Source organism: Ailuropoda melanoleuca, chromosome 3, assembly GCF_002007445.2.
Source record: "Ailuropoda melanoleuca isolate Jingjing chromosome 3, ASM200744v2, whole genome shotgun sequence".
NCBI lineage: Eukaryota > Metazoa > Chordata > Mammalia > Carnivora > Ursidae > Ailuropoda > Ailuropoda melanoleuca.
In genome coordinates, this window is record NC_048220.1 from 107,121,933 (window position 1) to 107,140,174 (window position 18,242).

Sequence of the window (18,242 nt, forward strand, 5' to 3'; positions counted from 1 at the left end):
GGCCTTGAGAGTGTTCTAGAAGTTTCCAAATCTAACCCATCTTCTGGCTGCTAAGGACATTGAACCTTGGAGAGGGGCAGCTACTTGCTTGTCTAGTGGCAGAACCAGGAAAAGAATGCAGGCGTCTTTGCTTTTGTCTGATGTCCTGTCATACATCATGATTTCCCTGATGAGAATTAATTGAGGGTTACTGTATTTTTCTGGTAGGTTGCTTTAAAAAATAACAAATTACAAGCATATAATTAAATAAATGAACACTGAAACCCTTCCAATAGAATTTGCTGTTTAAATCACTGGAAACAGGAAAATGGGGTTTACATACCACTTCCCATCACTGTGTTTTAGGGAGTTTGGACACTGGCTTCCAGTGTCCCCTCTCCCCCACCCAGCCCTGCAGGCCTCTGGCAAGAGCTGGCCCGAGATAACCTCACATGAGTGCCTCTTCTCCACAGTCCTTCTTGGAATCCCAGTTCCGGGGCCAGTGCTCTCAGCTCGTGTGTTTTAAAGCATTTACGAATGTTCTGCCAAACCTTGGTGTGTGTAAAATGTATTTTTGCTTCAGCTGCCCATCACACCATTGCAACGATGCCTGTTGGGGAGAATTCTGAGCTAAGCGGATGACGTGACATCCTGCAGAGTGGGGTCAACTGGCTGCAGAGAGGTGTGGTGTGATGCCAAGGCGTTCCATGGAAGACTTTTCTGGAAGATGTGGCAACTTGGTTTGGGGAATTTATAAGAAAGCTTTTTCGGGGCAGAGCCAAGTTCAAGTAAACCTTCAGCTCAGGACTGAGGGGCACAGAGTGAACCATACAATCCGACTGTCCTGTAGCAAGACCCTGTTAAACATTAGATGTGCCCATACACATTTCTCATATTACTGATTTCAAGTATGCTGCCCCAAATTACACAACTTTTTTTAAAGAGAGAGAGAGGAGGCGGGGAGGGAGCAGGGGCAGAGGGAAAGGGAGAGAGGAAATCCCAAGCTGACTCCACACCCAGTGTGGAACCTGACACAGAACTCAATTTCGAGACCCTGAGATCATGACCTGAACTGAAACTCAGAGTTGGGTGCCCAACCCACTGAGGTGCCCCATGAATTCCAGAATTTGAAAGTGTACTGTGAACACAGAAAATTGGAGAGCCATTGTCCTAAGCATGACATGGAGAAAGTGTTCCCTGGTGACATAATTTTATGTGATACTAGGATGAACAGAGTTCAACCTAATTCCTCACTGCAGGATTTCTCAGTGCCTTTAATGTACTAACGTATATGATGGCTCTTCCAGAGCAGTTTTAGACACATGCAGCATTTACCCATCTTTCTTGGTCACACAAAGCCAAGTTTTTCTTTCCAAGAACATGTGGGGACTAGTGTTCTGAGGAAATACTTCAGCAGGTACTGTGTCAGAGGGTTTCATCCTCTCTCTTTTTGTCTAAGTGCGAAGGCTGTTATACAAAGAGTGAATCCAAAGTTTACCCTTCATAGTCCCCGATACACAACTCAGCCACTTACCTAGACACCTAACTCTACTTAAGGTGCTTTCTGAACACATCTGAGAAGGTTCAATGGGCAGGAGATGGAGCCCCTTCTTAATGCAAAATGGATCTCATATACTCTACCTTTGGGGTTAGAGCATCTTTGGGGGCTCGGCCTCCTTAGCCAGATACTCTTGTAAATCTCTTTTGCTTACAAGGCAGTTTTCAAAATGTAGTTGCCAAGCTGTGCCTGGACAGGACACTCCGGGTGTTGGGGCAGATTTCTCTCCATTTCATCGCACACTGTGGAAAGACTTCGTGTTTTGGCCTGATTGCTACAGGCTGGAGCTAAGCCTTCAGCCTGCATGTCAATAGCCTGAGCAAGTTAATAGCTTGGAATGTCTCTCCAGTTTTTTGGATTCACTTTTTTCTCATTGGTAAAATGAGGAGGAAAGACCTAGGTTCAACAAACACTCACAAGCATTCACTGACTGGACCCCGAGTGAGACGTCACACTTCAGCCATGCAACAGTGGATAAAATAGAGTTTTTTGATAGAAGCATGACCATAAATTATAGCACAGCGTGTTATCTGTGAAAAGGGCTACAGAGACAGAGAGGAGGAAGTCATAAATTCTTTCTGGAGGATCTTGATTCCTTCAAGCTGTGGTATTTTTAGACACTGTGCCTTTAGGGTCTGGCCTTCCTGTTGCAATTGGCCTTCTGAATCTCAAACCAGCAGAGAAGGTCCAACATCTCTGTCATTGGGTGCTAGGTGACTGTCCTCTGATCTCTTCTGACTGCACGCTGTCCCGCCTAGACCTCGGTTTAGCCCAGCCCAGCCGGGCTACCCTGCCCTACTCCCCCTAGTGGGGGTGGGGGCTCCTCCTGAATGTAAGACCACCTTAAACTTTTGGCCAGAGCAGAGTCTGAACTGTGTGCCTGGCATTCCTTCTTTTGAGCCAGCATCCAAGGATGAGAGGATGCGGTTGGGTCCCTGCATGGAAACCTTCAGCTCCTTGGGCTTCCCAGTGGCCTAAAGGAAAGAGCCCCAAGTCTTCATCCAGCACCCTAAACCCGCCTTTCTGGCTGCAGGTACACATCCTGGTTTATCAGCTACCCTTCCTCACCTTCTGAGATTTGAAGAATCACCTTCCCCTCTGTTCCCATTTCTCCCCTACCTTCCCTTTTTCCTCATTCTTCTCTCTTTCCACATTCCACATACCGCTTGCTGAGGATGATTTCAGCAATCATGAAATCATCAATACTAAGGAGGTGCTGGTTAGAGTTTCAGAGAGAAAAATCAGGACTCATGGTCCCACAAACCCAGGCAGACCCAGGGCCTGAGGACAGACTTGGGCTCTGAGAACCTTCAGGACTACTAGTGAACTCTAGAGAGCTATGACCCTTCTCCCTCCCTTAGCAACAAAAGTTCCTATTCCACCAGGGACAAAATACCCGGAAGCAGCATTGTTAGTAGCTGTAGCCACAGGCCACCCACCCTCTGCCCTTCCTCACCTTCACATCCCCAGGGACACTGCAGAAAACAAAGAGTTGTGACTGGAGAGAGCGTAGGGTGTTGGCACAAGGAAGCCTGGAAACCTGGGATGCGGAGTCCGGGAATGGGAGGCCCTGGCTCCGCCAGCTGGGACGCCTTCGCTGGGGGCAATGAGGGGCAAGTGCCCCCATCTCTCCGGGTGCAGTCAGGAATCAGGTCCCCAACCAGAGCTCACCCCTGCCCCGCTCCACCTCTCCTAATCAGGAAACCACCTCCCGCCCCCTTTGCTGATAATCCACCAGCCATTTTCTCAGAACTCAGGATTGTGGACCACCATCTCCTCCTCTCGCTCCTTCCCTGCCTGTCTCCCTCCCTCCCTCTCCTTCCTTCCTTCCTTCCTTCCTTCCTTCCTTCCTTCCTTCCCTCCCTTGTCCTTCTCTGGACCTTCCTTCCTTCAGGGCTTCTGCAGCACCGCCCATTTCTTCTCTTCTCTGGCTCCTTCTCCATGTAAGTACATATAGATATAAGACATTAAAAAAAATCCAGTGTTTCATTACGTGGCTATATCATAATTTATTTAGCCAATCTTCTTTTTATGGGTTGTTTCTATGTAGGTATGTATTTGTATAGTCATTCATGCATGCATGCATTCGTTTTTATTACAAACAGTGCTGTGATGAATTCCTTTTGTATACATCTTGGCATGCGTTTGCTCAGAGTACTGAACACTTCAATCACTACCTTTTTTGATACTTCTTGTATCTCCAGCTGCTGTCTTGGTTCTTTTCTGCAAACGCCTCCCCCCTCCCCAGTTTGTTTGTTTTTTTCTGAGCACTCAATGAGTTCACCTCTTCTTGCTTCTGTCTGAAGTCTCTCCTCCTGAAATGACAGCTTGCTACTCAGGCTTCTTGGCCAAGTCTTGTGCAGAAGCATCTCGGATTCCCCAAACCAGCCTTCCATTACAGTGTCCATTTTTGAAGCATGTCCTATGTGTGAGGCCATGTGCATGGTCCCATCCCGGAACAGTGGCGGGAGGAGCAATTACCTAGCTGTCAGCATTTACAAGTGATAAAAACTGGAGCTCAGAAGTTGAGGAACTTGTCCAGGTCACCCACCTCGTAAGTAGGAGGATGCAGGATTCAATCTCAGGGCTCCCCTACCCTGTAATCCATAACTTCACATAGCCACCACGTCCCACCGCCCCTTCGGCTCCGGAACTCACAGGAGCCCCACCTGCACCTCCTATGGCACCTGCCACGTTGAGTGGTGGTGTTGCAGGCGCGAGTCTGTTCCCTTCACTGGGCTGGGGACTCCCTGAGGGCGGACCCCGTGTCCCTTCTGCATTACCCACAGTAAGTAGGAAGCGGCCGTGTCAGAGCACCTGCATGGGTTTGAATGAAGGAGCCTGTGTTTGCTGAACGAAGAACCCCAGCACCGCTTGAGCCAGGTCGAGAGCCAAACTCCGGCACTTAAGAACATGTGCTCAGCTTGAAGTTTACTTTCTGCTCATTCACGAAAATAAAATACCCTCCACCGAGGGCCCTCATTAACCAAATTACCAGAACCTCTTTAGATTGGCAGGCACTAGAACACAATGATTTAAGAAACAGGCTCTGAAATAAGATGTTTTGGTGTCAGCCCTGCCGTTTATTAGGCAACTTTCTCGTTTTCCAGAATCCTCCGTCAGCCAGCTAGCAAAGTGGGACGCCTGATGGTTCCTGCGAGCGGGACTGCGGTGAGGGTGGGATGAAGTAGTGTTGTGAGGCACCCAGCACAGCGCCTGGCACACAGAAGGCGCTCAGTCTGTGTTTGCCGCACTGTTAGCCTCTCTCAGTCTTTGTGCAAAGTGACAGAGACCCAGCATTTTCCATTCCCCTTATCACTCTCCAAAGCTTTGACCAGGATGATTTTTTTTTTTACTTTCAACTTACACAAAAATTATTATCTTTCCTATCCTTACTTGTAAAACAAACTTGCATTGAGTGCCTTCTGTTTACCAGACCCCTTCATGGTCAGAGCTTCACCTGATAGGGAGCGTCCACAGTGGGGAGGATAAGCATTGCCCAGGCTAGCAGCCCCGGGAGGGTAAAGTTTTCCTGCTTTTTGCTGTTGAGGACATTCCTTGATGCTCTAGAAAACACGCATCTCTTTTTCTTTTCAAACTTCAAGGATTTGATCTAAAACATTTTATCATGAACGTCTGAAGGTTTGGAACCTTGGTGGATGAAGGAATACACCGTTTCAAGAGTGATTCATAGAGGTGCCCGCGCTCTCTTCGTCCTTTGAGATGAAAAGCTTTCCTCTACCGGCTGCTCCTGAAGGGGACTTGAGGAACCAGCATTTATTTTGTGATTTTGCACGTGGTTCCTACCCACATCCAAATATCACTTCTTTAGGGAGTTGTTGTCTTGTTTCTGAGTAACTGGGTGTTTCCAAGGACTACATTTGGAAGGGACCCCCCCCTTGGCAACCAAAACCTAAACAGACAAGTCCTCCAACCCCAAACTCAAATCCCAACAAAAGCAAATGACTCAGTACAGGTAAGCTTTCCAGACATAATCTATAGACGGATTATTGAATTCCAGAAGTGTTTGTTCTCAGAGAACCATGCCTACCATTTTAATAAAATTACCTCACAAGGAGGAGGTGCCTTAGCAATGCCACTCAGCTCTAAAACTTAGGGTTGTCTCTCCTTGCAACGAACTCACATGGCTCCTATTGCAAACTAAAGGGTCTCTTCTCCAGGGGCCGTATCTGTTCAGGAAATCCGGCTTCAGGGACGCAGGCAGACCTGAAGGGGAGAGGCCCGCTTCTCGTTTGGGTGAGTGTCTGAAGGCGGCCTGGCTCCGGGTGAGGCAAGCCCCTGGCTGCAGCACCAGATGTACCTGCAGGGTCCTGTCAGGTGACAGGCCTCCCGGGCTGCCACGTGCTCCTAGCAGCTTGGTCTGCTGGGGGCTCCTGCCTGTTCCCTGCTGCCTCTGAGCTTTGGCTTCTCTGTCAGATGCTCTGTTGTCTGAACCTCTCAGACCAGCGTGCAAAATAATCGAACGAGGTTGTGGGCCAGATGGCCCCAGCTCTCACCTTGAGCCCACACTGTGACCTTGGACAAGCCCCTTCTCTCTCTGGGCCTCCGTTCCCCCAGCCCAGGGGTAAGGAGTTTCACCAGAGCATTCCCGAGCTGTCACCCAGCTCTGATATCCTGGGATTCCAGAATCCGTTCCCCAGCTGGGCCCGTGACCTAGTTGCGAAGGACAGAGAGAAGAGAGCCGTTGTTTGGAATTCATGGGTGGGGCGGGTGGGGCACGTCCTCATAAACTTGACTGGGGGTTGAAGCAATCTGTTCTTCCAAACCTGCTGAGGGCGGAGCCACTCCTTCGGCATCATCGCTGCAGAGACATTCCGAATGTTCTTATCAGAGTGCAACGGGCTCTGGAACCTGACACTTTAGCACCTGAATGCCGAGAAAGACGCAAATTGCTCCAGACGTGGAGCCCAGGTGATGGATGCGCTGATCCAATCAGTGTCCCCGCTCTGGTTCTCTTAGGAGCTGCTGTCGGAGGGAACACGGTCCTCTGTGGGTTCAAAAGCCTTCTTAATACAGTTTTCTCCCTGAGTAATTTTGTCCTCAGGAGAAATTTGTGGGAGGACCCATGGGGATTTAGAAAGCTTAGTGCTGAACTAATTCTGTGCTCTAATGATTTTGAAATTCCGGGTAATTAGGGAGGCGGTGGCAGAGAGCTTGGTATCTGGTCCTGGTTTTGCGGACACCCGGCTGTGCAGTCTTGAGCAAGCTGCTTCCCCTCTCTGGGCGTCAGTGTCCTCTAAAGCAGCATCTCCCCGTGGCTTCTCTCCGCCCTAGCATGCCATGCCTCCAAGCTCCAAAGACAGAAACAGCCCATCTTGGGTGTAGAACGGAGGCAGATCTACCCAATTATTTTCGAGAGTCCACTTCTTCCCTTGTGCGGAGACAGAGCTCTGGAGGTCGTACTTCCTCCCCACGCTTCTCCCCTGTGAAGGCTTTTGGGCTGGATCCCAAGAAGCAGGTGAGCGGCATGGACGTTTGAGGCTTGGAAGTGGCTTCGAGGAGAATCACCCAGCTATTTCAAGAACGCCTTTTACCCCCACTGTCTGGTTCCAGAGGCTTGGCATGTTGGGACAGCAGTTTTCATAAACGTGAAGAGCCCTGGCTTCAGAGGTGGCCAGCTCTTCTTGCATAGCTCACCTTGCCAACCATTTCAGCTCGTTATTCAGCAAATATTTATCAAGTGCCTCTTTTGCGCCAAGCGTGGCACTGAAGCTATTTCGCCTACATTATTGCATGTCATCCTCCGGGCCCTAGGAAGCAGGTGCTAACTTTACCCACGCTTCGCGGATGAGGACGCTGAAACTCAGAGAGGGGAGGTGATTTAGCCAAGGTCACACAGCGAGCACATGGGAATCCCAGGGCTTGATTCCAGGCCCAGAGACTCCAGGGCTCTGGCTCTCAGCCACCACACGCTGCCATTTCCCAAACCTCATTCTACTTAATCCTCATTTAAATCCTCATTTGCTTTATCACAAAGCGTTCACCTCGGTGGTTTAGAAAAGCCCCTGTGAGTTTGCCAGTCCGCATCGTGGATTACTGTGCTTGTCCATCGCTGAAGGAGGGCAGAGCAGACACACTTTGGACAGGGTAGTGGGAAAAGCCCTAAAGTACGTTCGCCTCCAACAACTCAGCTTCTAGACCTGCCTGGCCCTCACCAGTCATCTGATCTGAGGCATTTGCACTCTGCACTTCCAACCTTGCTTCCTCACAAGGATTTTATAAGAACCAATTGAGACTATGGCTCTGAAAGGACCTTATAAATTAGAAAGTGGTGAAAGTAGGCTTAGCATTAATTAGGGTAAAACCGTCTCTGTTTTTGTACTTCAACTTGGACAGTAAATCACATGTTGTCTTCGAGAATCTTCAATACCCCCGCTGGGTGGCTGGAGCCCTGGGGTCCTGTGATAGAGGGGCGTGAGGCGGGTTTTGCTTCGGAACACCTGGCACTCCTGCCTGACTCATTCAGAAATGCCACATTCCAGGACACGGGGCATCACCACGGCTGCCACTGTGACATGTGGTTGGCCCAGAAAGGCTGGAATATGACATTTCTGAACAGATGCAGGCATGAGAAGGGAAAAGAAGAAAACACACTTGTAAATAGAAGGCCGAGAGCTTGAGAAAGTTAGGAGAAGGCGATGTTCATTCTCAGGATGCTTGTTCTGAAAGTCCGTGGCTGTGCAGCTCTCCGCCCGTCCCATCGCTGGATCTTATCATCCTTCGGGAAGCACACGTTGTCACATGCCTGCAGTTAGCCCTATCCCAGGGATTCCAGGAGGGTTGGGTGGGGGAATCACTGCTGTAGGCGCTCAGCCCTCTTAGGAACGGGAGCGGCTGATGCGCGGAAGGTCCCATCTGCAGGTGGATGGCCTCTGTTTTTCCCTTGTGCGTTTGTACTCTCTCCCCTGCCCCGTTGTGCTAAGGGGGGCACGGAAGAGGGTCTCATTCCTTTTGAGACTTTGTGTGTGTCTCGTTTAGGGCCCGAGGGAGAGAGAGGAAGCAGGCTTCCTGGTGCAGGCTGGAGACAAGAGCATCTCTTAGACAGGGTACAGAAGCTGACAGAGAACAAGTTGGAAGGACTCCTGAGGCCTTGACTGTCTCAGACGAGGCAGAAGGGACTGGGGTGCACAGGGCGGCTTTCTTTGGGGTCTCCCCACTTTGACCGCCGTCTCATCATGGACTCAGGAGTGTCGGGGAAATGCTGACATCCCTCCCATATACCAGATGGCAGTTCATCAGCTGTTGGCAAATCCCCTGCTCAGTGTGGGACCAAGTCAGTGGCTGTAGTCACAGAAGCAAAGAAGGCTGATGTCCAGAGGATGCTGCAAGACAGCGCCGTCGAGGGAAAGGCCTGCAGGCTGCTTGGTGACCTGGGCTCCAGGCCCAGCTCCACCACTGGCTTCTGTGTCAACTTGGCCAAATCATTTGCCTCTCTGGGACTATATTTTATGAAAGAGGGTTAGGCAATGAGCCCTCAGGTCGCTTCCAACTGGGCTAACCAGCCATCTCAGTTTGCCCACGGCTGTCCTGCTTTGCCTGTGGAATGTTTCATGTCGAGGAATCCCTGTTTCCAACTGAAAACTCCCCTTGCTGTTGGTTCTTGGACCTTCCCTCTCGGGTCCCAGTCCCCTCCCCTCTATGCTGTAAATGCCCCTTCTCTTTAGAAAATCACAGGGGTGATTCCTTCTGCTAGAAGGGTGTGGTCAGACGTGATACTCGAAACACGGAATATCCTCTATGGCAAGGCACCAACTCATCCGAATGGACTGGGCTGTGAGCCCGGGGGGTCCGCCGCCTGACCACTCTCTGCCCCCGGGGGCCTCTGTCCCCAGGTGTGTGATGATGGCCCCTCTTTCCGTCGTCACGCCAATGGCTGCAGGACCAATCGATCTGAACGATTACCTGGCTTCTCTTTTGATTCTTGTTCTTAGACCAAAGGTGATGACTCCCCAGTTCACTGGTCAGATCAGCCTCAGTCTACCTTCCTATGGTCTTTAAAGGTGACATGGCTTTGGGCCCTGCCAACTCACCCCAGAGAATAATTTCTACCCTGATGGCTGCCAAGTGTTTCTTCATGCAGAGAGGAGCCCCTAAAACATTTGGGATCGAGGAAGTTTAAAGTGTCAAATAATGGGGTACTTATATCAAAGGGCAGAGGAAAGAAAACTCACGTGTCCCCTGGTTCCCATTCACCTGCAGTCTGTTAGGCCCATCTCACGAGCTCCCTGCCTGTTCTGGTCCTTCCTTCCGTGTGCTTCTCCTTGTTGATGCTGTGTCTTGAGCGCGGTCACTTGCACGGGGCACCGTTGGTGCTATGGTGACGCGGCAGCCCGTGCTGTGACTTGCGTGCGCTAACACACACAAGGGGTGTGGCAGCAGGGAGGAGGTGATTCATTCTGCCCGGCGACATCTGGGCTGGGCCTGCAAGGTGAGGGGGGCTGCAGGTGGAGTATGGGTGGGAAGCAGCAGGCACACCAGGCTCGGAAAATAGCACACACAGGGCATGAGCTTTCTCCCACCCCTTCTGACTTATCTCCCGTCGCCACCCACCGTGGGCGGCACTGTGGGCGACAATGGGTCAGGGATTGCTGGGCCAGAGGCCAAGGCAGGCAGAGTCCGCCCTCGGGAGACTGCTGGGCCCAGGGAGCCCTGGCACATTAAGAAGCTTCCTTCCCATATTGGGGAGCAAATGGAGGTGCAGCTTCGAGATTCCTCCCTTTCCTTCTCATATTCAGAATACCTGCCTCCTCCCATGTTAAAAACCCAGCTCTGGCCCTGCCTTCATTCCCCAGGCCCGTCTCCGCTGGGCGACCCATCGCTGTCAATCCCTCCCCAGCCCTCTGGCCTGCCCTCCCTCTGTCCCAGTGCCCCACCCACTGCCCTGGTTCAAGTCCTGGCTGTCGCGCACCTGGTGGTTGCAACAGGCTTCTCATAGATCTTGGGAGTCAGGCCTCTCTGTTCCTCACCATCTTGTGCGCACGCGCTGCCAGACCAAGTGTTCCAAAGCAGTGTTCTGTGACTTCGTGCACCTGTTCTGAAATCTCTGTGAGCCCATTTCCTTAGACCTCACGGTCCGCTATGCACAAACAAGGCCACGTTCATATCCATAACCTAGCTGTTTTTGGCTCCAGCCTGTCTGCTCACAGGAGACCGCCGTCTCTCCCCAAGTGCATCCCAAGTCACTGCAGGGGCCCCAGGGCAGCACTCGGAGCATCTGGGCCCATCTGTGCCCATTTGCTAGCAGCCTGCGACCAGGGGAGCACAAGACTGTAAGCGTTTAGAGACTTTCAAAGCAACGTGGCATGCTGTGACCTCTAGCATATGTGATTTTTAAATTTTATACAACAAACAAAAACAAACAAGGAGCAACAATAAAAAGCACCTGGTTCTTCACCACAGATGATTTAGAAAGTGCTACCCTGGGGGTGTCTCCATACAAGCAAGTCTAGCCCCTACACGCATTCTCTCCTCACCTCCCGGTTATCCGCTGGTAGCTCTGAAGTTGCTTGTTCATGCAATCCATCCCTACGGCTTCTCTTCTTGGAGCACAGCTATCCCACGTTAGATTTGGGATTCTTATTTCAAGTCCTATTTTTTGCCTTTTTTCTCTAGAGGATTTTTTCTCTCTTTAGCTTGGTATTGAAAAGAGCAACTTTAAAATCAACGTTACCGAAATACAACTCCCAGACAATAAAGGGCACTTGGTTTCAGCGTACTGTTTGATGAATTTTGAGTGAGGAATAGGCTTGTGAGATGGGCATCCCGATTAAGCTCTGAAACGCTCCCTGCCAGCAAGTTCCCTTTTGCTCCTTCGTATCGGTTCCTGTTTCTACCACAGTGACAGGCAATAACCGATCTGCTTTCTGTTACTACAGACTGGTTTGGCTTTTTCGAGAAGAACACGTAAGTGGGGTCATCCAGAATGTACTCTGACATCTGGCTACTTTCACTTACCCTGAGGTTTCTGAGATTCATCTGTGATGTTATATGTATCTCTCAGTTCAATCCTCCCCCCGCCCGCCCGAGAAGCATTCCATGGCATGTACCACAGCTTGTTTATCTGTTCTCCTGTTGATAGATGTCTGAGCAGTTTCCAGCTTTTGGCTACTTGAATGAAGCTCTCTGAACATCCATGTGCAAGTCTTTGTTTCGACAAATGTTTTCATTTCCCTTGACAAACACCGAGTGGTAGGATTGCTGGGTCACGGAGAGAAGATTCCGTTCAATGTGACGAGAAACCAACATTAAGCCACAGGCCATGTCTCTTTTGACAGGAATCACATGATTTCTCATCGGACCCCAGGTCCCGCGGCTCTGGAGGGCGTCCATCGTGCCCTGCTTCACCCACTCACCAAGTCAAACATCACGTGCCCTTCTCTTAGTGTCGTGACAGAAACATTGTTATGATCTGTTCTGAGTTGTGTCGTGAGTAACCTGGGATCAAAAATATTTGGAAGTACGGATGTTTGTGGAAGATTGGCTATGAAAAGTATACGCATACATAGAAGTTATTGTGTGTAAAATCTATGCATGTTTGTGTCGGGTTTTAGGCTGTCTTTCTAATACCCACATTTTCGTTCGCCCGCATTCTGGTAGGCTCATCTTATCCATTGCTACAACTCGTAGTCAATGGCTGAATTAGCTAACATCTGGCTGGAGCTGTGTGCAGCAACGACTCACAAGAACAGTGGCTTAAACCAGAGAGAAGTCTGTTTCTCTGTCATATAAAATACACCCCGGGGGCAGTTGGTGGCTGATATGGGACCTCCATAGTCATTTGGGATGCAGGCTTCTGTCAGTTTTCTTATCACTGTCCCTAGGGGTGTCCCTGTCCTCAAGATCAAGGATGGAAATCCAGCCATCATATCCACAATCCAGACAGCAGGGGAAGTGTGGGTTCCGGAGGGGAAGGAAGGACACACACCCTCCTTTAAGGACACATTCCAGAGCTTGACTTCGCTGTTTGCTTCCATCCCATTGGCCTGAATATAGTCACATGACCAAACCTAGCAACAAGGAATCCTGGGAAATGTAGTCACATTGCTATCTAAAATTGGTTAGTTGTATGACAGAGGAAGAAGGGAAGAGTAGATATTGGGGGGACATGAAGCAATTTCTGCCACGTTAGCCATTATTGAAATATTATTAATTTTATTCTCAAACTATTGTGATTTCTTACACCGGACAGCATTTTGTGGGTAATAAAAGTGGGCAAGCCAGTGGGAGTGTGCTATACCTGGGAACAATGTCTTGTAAGGTACAGGAAAACAGGGTGAAGACTAGTCCCAGCTTTTTACCCTGATATTTAAGTGGCTGTTGTACTTTCCCAAACTTTGCACCCTCTATATCCATACTTGGAGGCTCTGTTTGGCCAAAAAGGGACCTATAACAAACCTTAACTTTCTTCCCTCCCTGTCATCATTGATGTTTCCTTCTTCACTTGGAAACTTCCCTGGGTTCTTCCAACATCCTGGGCTTCCTCCCTACCTCCAGGTTCTTGCTGCATCATCCCTCTGGAATGTGCTTTCCCCAGACGGGTTGCACCCAGCGTCTCTTTTCTGTCATTCAGATCTCAATTCAAATATCAAATGCTCAGAAAGGTCTTCTCCAGTCAAGTTCTCTAATGTCGCCTCTTCCTCAGCCCATCCCCTTCCCTACTTTACCTCCCTTATAGCATGTTCTTTATTATCTGCAAGAACCCTACTCCCTCACTTGCTTATGCTGCTTCTGTGCCTTCCCCACTGGCATGCTCTAGAAAAAGCCCAAGGGCTTGTCAGTTTGCTCACTGCTGCATCCCTAGTTCTATGAATCACATTAGGGGCTCAATATCACAGAGCTTAAATTAATAAGTGCCCAGATACCCTTTCCTCCATCTTCCTGACTCATGCTATAGAGCCCAGCTCACATCCCCAGTTTGCGCCCAAAGTGTGTTTTGATCCTTTTCCCCCAATCCCATCATGCCTGGCTTCTTGCAGCCTTTGAAGCTGCAAGGTACAGGTCCCTGCTCTGGCATGCCATGCCTGTGGACTCCGTGCAAGCAGGCATCCCATCCATTATTTTATCAGGGAACCCTGCTCATGTTGTCAGGGAGCCCCTTACAACTTGTGATTCTAGTTTTACTCACTTGTGCGGTTATGTATGTTTGTATATAGGTCTGTCTGTCTGTCTCTTCCTGCTGGCAGTGAAACTCTGGGAGCAGAAGGTGATGTCTGACTTGTGCAGCTATGCCAAGGGCCCTGTATGGTGTCTTGCATACTAGGTGCCCCCGGAACTTGCAGAGTAAACGATGAAGGCCCGACATATTCTGTCTGCATCACCTACCTGGAGAATAACAATGCTTTCCCATTATGTTCAATTGTCCACTAAATCTTGTGAAATTCTCTGTCTAGAAAAGTCTTATCCCCCTATTTTTTAAACTGCCTAGAAATAGGAACCAGTTCCCCCTTTAAACCTCTTCACCCCAACATAGTGTGTTCCTTTAGACCAGTTTTTCTGACTTCTTATACCGTAAGAAGCATTATAAGAAATCCAGACCTGGGGCCAAGTTTGATTAGGATTAGGTTAAACTTAAATATATGTTTTTAAATTGCAGAAATTTATAAGGATTTTACCGAGCTACTGCATACTACAAATCTCCAAGAGGAACGATGAAAGTAGTCAGCATCATGCAAACTTATCTGGACATTGAACCCTCCATGTTCTTTATTCAGAGACTCATTTTGGGCACTCGAGTGTTCCACGGTACACCCTCTCTTGCCCTCTAGTTCTTCCTTTTTTCTCTCTTCTTCCCTCCTTCTTCTCCAATCACCCTCCTTTCTTGTTAAATCGCCCTTATAAATGGCCTTGACACTGAACCCTCATTTGTGGGGCACAGAGCCCAGGTGTAGCCCCTCGGTCTCACAAAAGCTGCCTTTGGGTCTCATTTTCCACTCACAAGATTTAAGAAATGGGGTGATAAGCAATGGCATTGATGGTAAATGTTCGGGGGATGCAATCTAGATCTCAGACCACCTGTGGGGTCCGTCTCTGGTTTGGAAGATAGAGCTGGGGATGGGTCAGGGGCCATGAGCAGGGCATGAACCTATACTCTGCCCTCACGGCGGAGCTCTGTGAGGCTTCCTGGGCATTGGCTTCAGGACATTTGAACAAAAGTAAGCATCTGACCCACCTACTGGGATGCGAGTGTCTGATCTGACTGGGGAAAAACAATTGATTCCCTGCTACCTGCGGGAAGTACTGACTCCCCACAGGACACACAAAACAGTAAGGACAACAATGGCACCGAACCACAAAACAAAAGACTGGCCACATCTACCAGGGGAAGCCCCACGCAGCCTTGGGAAGACTTCTACAGGCAGCATTCCAGAAGAGCAGAGTCAAGAAGCGCTGAGAGAGACACGAGGGACAGGGGGCAAATCGGAGGTCAAGCCGCTGGGGTGGCTGCCCAAGGCCACACAGCGGAGGCTGGGAGCAAGCAGGGGGCAGCCGCTGGAACTTAAGCTGGGGTCCCTTGAATTCCCCCAGTCCCTGCCCACGGCGGGAGGCACACCGCACTTCAGTGCCCTGCACTCACTAAACACCATTGCGTGTTCTCTGACTCTGCCTGACAAGCTTGGGAGCCAAATATTTTATAAGAAACATAAATTAAATTGTTTATTCTATGTGCCCCTTAATTGATTCCACAGGACTGTTGCAGGCTCCCCTCCCATGGCCACGAGAAAGCACAGTAAGTGACTATAGATGGATGAGGGGTGGGGGAGTGAGGGTGAGACAGCAGCTTTCTCACTGTCTGTTCCCCTGGGCTTTGTTTTGAAGGTAGTCAGGGACCACCTTCAAAGTTGTCCTCGACTCTGAGCATATTAGAGCCAGAGGGCAAGTGCATTACACCCTCATTCCATCCGCGAGGAAAGGGAAACCCAGAAAAGGCCAGGTCTGCCTTCGGGGTCACATTCTAAGTTAGTTTTATGCATAGGCGAGTGTAGACCTTGGCCTCGGTCTCCCAGAGGGACACACTTCCATCTGCCACACCTCACAGCTTTGTGAAAGGTCCGGGCCGGCCGACAGGCGGCTGATTCTGAACTTGTTTTGGCCACTATGGGAGCCAGCACAGAAGACATGGGGTCCCAGGGGGTCGGAAATGCTGTGCCTGGATTCCGTGGCCGTGCACTTGAGACATCGGGCCTCTCCTTAGAAAGAACAGGCTCCCTAGGCCCAGGGGACTGAAGTCTTATTTATCTGGGGACTTGGCTACAGCCATGTGTCCCTGGGCCTCACCCCAAGCCTCCTCTCACCCCGGCCTCGGGTAACTAAAGAGTGAGGTCTGCATTTTCTCAGAATGTTCCTGCGAGTTACCAGCAAGTCTCCCTGCAAGAGGCTGGCAGCAGCAGCCGGATCTGCCCGAGTGGCCCGCACAGCCCACGGTCCGGGCTCCGGGTTTCACCCACCCTCGCTGCCAGGGTCTCGCTGATGCTCGTGCTCCCGAGTGCAGATGGACTGACGGGAAAGCTGGCGGGGCCTTTGGGAGCTGGCCCAGGGCTCTCCCTGTACAGACAGAGAAACTGGCCCAAGAAAGGGAGGTGACTTTCGTGTCACCAGCCATCCCAGAGTTAATGAGCTGCCACAGTGAAACTCCTTGCTTCCATCTTCCTCCCTCAAACACCCTCTCTCCTGGTGCTTGGCACCCCTAAGTTGTTCAAGTCCCAAGTCTTGGAGCTGTCAGGGAGTCCTCTTTCCCATCTTCCCCTGTATGTGATCTATAAGCAAGTGCCTCCAAATGACAGCCTGAGCCCACGGAGTTGTCCCTAGCTCATGCTACAGTGACCTCTTGTCTGGGGTTGGGCATTCATGTTCCAACAAGTCTCCCTCTTTCTGTGCTTGCTCTGCGGAAACCTGTTCTCTTCACAGCAGGCAACGCACTGTCAGGTCAGGTCACCATTCCCACCTGCTTCAAATCCTTTCGTGGCTTTCTACTCAACTTAGAAAAACATCCAGACTCCTTCCCACAGTTTAGCAAGCGCTGTGTGTGCTAGCCCCCGTCTACCACCCTGATTTCAACTTGGACCCTCTCTCTCCCAGCTCGCTCTGCTCCCCCGTAAGGACCAAGTGTTGTGCCTCACACAGAAAGAGTTCCTGCTCACCTTAGGGCTCTGGCATTTCACTCCTTCTGCCTAGAATACCTCTTCCTTTTCCCCTGGGTCTCAGTTCTCAGCTGGAAGGTCACCTCTTTAGACAGACCTTTCCTGATCATCTAAAGTGCCCACCCAGTCACTCACTCTCATCCTATTCTAATTCTCCGCATATCATGCCATTCATTCATTCATTCATTCATTCATTCATTCATTCATCATTCACTCATCATTCACTCATCATTCATTCATTCATTCATTTGCTTAGGGCCAAAATCCCCCAACTAGAATATAGACAACATGAGAGCAGGAACTTGTCTGTCTTGTGTATTTCTGTTTGCTTCGTGTCCAAAAGGGTACCTGGCACAAAGTAGGGTTTCAATAGATATTTGTAAAAAATTGGATATTTCTAAAAAGCCCTAGGAGATGGAACCTTAAATTCCACTTGGCTATAAATCAGATATCAAGCCATTTCCTTTTTTCAGACCTTTGTTTTCCTACTTTTTAAGATGAGAGCTGGTCCCAACGTCAGCCGCTCTTGTGTCTTCTATCATCATAGATGGGTTTGCCCAGTTTCTGAAATTCCTATAAATGAAAACAAATGTTAGATACTCTTTTATATCTAGCTCTTTGGCTCAGTGTTATTTCTGTGAAATTCATCCATATCGTTACATGTAGCAATAGTGCATTTTTTCTTTGTTGTGTTATTTAAATATGTCAAAATATATGTATCCACTTTTTTAAAAAATGAGGGGTGATGGTGATGATAGACCAGAGGTTTACAAACTCTGTTCCACAGAAGCACCCCTCCATCAGCAGGGGTAGCATGGGGGAGAGGCCAGGAGAGTGAGGCTTCCGTGGGCCCTCCTTTTGCCAGCTCCACCCCCAGCTAGAGTAGTTTCTGATTTTGTCTATGTTATAGATTGTCATCGAGATATCTAGGTGCTGGGATGGATTGCATTTGGAATAAAATGTTTCTGCTGTTCAAAAAAATATTGTTAAATCATTTTTTATGTCTGATATGGGATTTTGAGCTCTGCTACCTTCTAACCGTATGATTTAGGGCAAGCGAGTTAATCACTTTATGCCTCGATTTCCTCAAATGCAAAAATGTGGCAGCAATAGTAACACTAGTAGATTATCTGAGCTAATTCATGTAAAACACTTCTCACAGTGCCTGACATGTAGTCAAGCTTCAATCAACGCTATCTGCTGTTTCTGTGATCACTTTCTTTGTCATTGTCATTGTCATTATCAACTTCATCATCCCTGCCGAGGGCTCTTGCCACTCAGATGTTCTATGTTTGTTCCAGGCTTTGTTGCAATCACAGCCTGGGCTTGGCGGGAGATGGAATGTTTCCTAATTCTATTTCTAGCCTAGTTGGGTCTTCAGGCTTGCTCACCTTGGGTGCCAGAAATAAGCCAACCCGAGGTTGAGTGCCTGGGAAATGCACCCTCACCTCCTCCCAGGCCAGGCCGCGTTCTTCGAGGAGAAGAAGGAAGGAAAAGAGAATAATCTGTCTCAGCTAAGCTCCTCAAGCACATTATGAGCCTGAAAC

General features: G+C 49.5%; 1 protein-coding gene across 12 annotated transcripts in view; it reads right to left on the reverse strand.

Moving 5' to 3' along the window:
- Positions 1–18,242, reverse strand: part of ADRB2 (adrenoceptor beta 2) — a 97,088-nt gene that overhangs the window by 19,552 nt on the left and 59,294 nt on the right. For 10 of the 12 annotated variants that reach the window (XR_004624283.1, XR_004624284.1, XR_004624282.1 and 7 more), the window contains exon 2: positions 17,185–17,268. Coding sequence is in view for 1 of the 12 variants with exons in the window: in XM_019798509.2 (XP_019654068.1) it covers positions 17,237–17,268 (32 nt within the window). In the remaining 11 variants the exon portion in view is untranslated. Of the gene's footprint in view, positions 1–9,729; positions 11,993–17,001; positions 17,269–18,242 lie in introns of those variants that run through there. The other 2 variants (XR_002142465.2, XM_019798509.2) reach the window with 2 other exon arrangements.